The 1,996-nt window shown below is 55.9% G+C and overlaps 1 protein-coding gene across 1 annotated transcript; it reads left to right on the top strand.

The window, feature by feature from the left end:
- The first annotated feature begins 12 nt into the window (after window positions 1-12).
- SLC10A4 (solute carrier family 10 member 4) lies at window positions 13-1,954 on the top strand. Its single transcript, XM_008641522.2, has 2 exons — window positions 13-552; window positions 1,218-1,954. The coding sequence occupies exons 1-2, from the start codon at window positions 88-90 to the stop codon at window positions 1,731-1,733; spliced, it is 981 nt and encodes a 326-aa protein (XP_008639744.1). The 5' UTR covers window positions 13-87; the 3' UTR covers window positions 1,734-1,954.
- The last annotated feature ends 42 nt before the right edge of the window (window positions 1,955-1,996 follow it).

Here is a 1,996-nt window from a genome sequence, read left to right on the forward strand (position 1 = left end):
TGGGCACCTGCCGCCGGTGGAGCCGGGACGGGCGGGCGCGGCGCGCTGGGAATCGCCAGCACTGCTCTCCTGCCTCTCCCGTGGCGGATGTTACATGAGCCCCGACACACGCCTCCTGCCTCCTTCCCTAAAAAAGCTTTGCCTGCCCGTGCCCTGGCCAGGGCAGGGAAAGGGGTGGAGGATGGAGAGGGTAGAGAGGAGAGAGGAGAGAGAGCTGGCTGTTGCCGTGAGAAGCGCCCGGCCGGCTGCAGAACCCTCTTCCAGCGGGGGGGGGGGCTCCCCGGGGCTGCCCCCGGCCAGACGGGCAGTGATGGGGCATTTCTTTGGTTCCCCCGGCGCAGCATTATCATGACGGCCTCGTCCACGTTGCTGGCCCTCTTCCTGATGCCCCTCTGCCTCTGGATCTACAGCCGCTACTGGATCAACACGGCCGTGGTGCAGCTGCTGCCCCTGGGGGCGGTAAGCCTGACGCTGGGCAGCACCCTGCTGCCCATCGGCCTGGGGGTGCTCATCCGCTACCGGCACCCCCGCGCCGCCGACCTCCTGGTCAAGGTAGGCACGGCGCCCGGAAGGGAAGAGGGCGGCCACGCTGCGGGGGATGCCCGGGGACGGCGCCGGGGACGGGGGGCCGACGGCAGTAAGCTTTCAGGTCCCTCCAAACCGATGTTAGTCTCACACAGGCATATTCTACTTAGGTAGAACACAAGGACTTACAGTCTTGAAATAAAAGGGTGGGGCAAAGAAAGCGAGGGAAAGGGCGGGTTGCCTCCTATCGCAGCGCACAGGAAGGAGGGCAGCGTAGTGCTGCATCCTGGCAGACATCCTGGACCCTGTAGCAGAGGCATTCCATGACATCCTGCTTTCTCCCCACTCTTGCTGCACCCAGGTCAGGCAAAAACAACCTGCGAGAATGGCCACACTGCCTTAAAACATGCAACTAAATTAGCTTAATTGAGAAAGGAAGAGTGAGGCACAAGTCCTGACTCTTGTTTCCCAGCAAGTCATCCCAAAGCAAAATGATGGAGGCTGACCTCAGCCCGTTCCTTTCCGGGGATATGATCAAACGCCACTAAAATCCCAGGCCAGGAGAAAGCCTGGGAAGGGCAGTGCAACCATGTTTTGCAGTTTAGACTCCTTAGCAAGCCTCTACCTACTGTGCTTATCCTTTTAAAATAATAACCCTTATGTTGTTTATCAATGTCTGTATCTGTTGCCAGATTTCCCTGTGGTCCCTCTTGGTGACTCTGGTGATCCTGTTCATCCTGACTGGGACCATGCTGGGCCCAGATCTGCTGGCACAGATTCCTGCATCTGTCTATGCCATTGCAGTGCTGATGCCTCTGGCAGGGTACGCCTTGGGATACGGCTTAGCCACGGTCTTTAAAATGCCCCCACACTGCAGGAGAACAGTGTCTTTGGAAACAGGGTGCCAAAACGTCCAGCTCTGCACTGCCATCCTAAAACTCACCTTCTCCCCGGAGCTCATAGGGAGCATGTACATGTTCCCCTTGCTTTATGCGCTTTTTCAGTCAGCAGAAGCGGGACTGTTTGTGCTGGCATACAAGATGTACGGAAGAGACAGCTACAAGCAAGATACACTTGGTGAAGAGGAAGACACAGATATTTCATACAAGAAACTGAAGGAAGAGGAGGTAGCCGATACTTCATATGGCACAGTGACCACAGAGGAGCACAACTCCATTCAGATGGAGCCGACTCAGACGGCGCTTTAGGCAAGACAAAGAGGTAACTCCCCAAGACATGAATGTGTGTTGTGCTTGCAACCAGGCTGGGGCTGTGCTCGCTGCTGTGCAAGCGGAGCTGCCCGGCCTCCATCGTTTCTCCAGCTGCTCCCATTGTACAAGGTGATATGTGTTTATTACCGTGACAGTTCTACTTCCTCAAAAATAAATGTGGGGGAAAAAAACAAAAAGAAGAAAAAGTATCACTGCAACACAGACCAGTAACTGTAAAACTTCATGTAAGGAGACTGCTG

Source organism: Corvus brachyrhynchos, unplaced genomic scaffold (assembly GCF_000691975.1).
Source record: "Corvus brachyrhynchos isolate BGI_N302 unplaced genomic scaffold, ASM69197v1 scaffold17, whole genome shotgun sequence".
NCBI classification, from domain to species: Eukaryota; Metazoa; Chordata; class Aves; order Passeriformes; family Corvidae; genus Corvus; species Corvus brachyrhynchos.

Excerpts from the sequence above, each read along its gene's own strand:
- SLC10A4 (XM_008641522.2), top strand. The coding sequence starts at position 88 with ATGTTACATGAGCCCCGACACACGCCTCCTGCCTCCTTCCCTAAAAAA. Across the intron at positions 553-1,217 it reads CCGCCGACCTCCTGGTCAAG|ATTTCCCTGTGGTCCCTCTT; the intron begins GTAGGCACGGCG and ends ATCTGTTGCCAG.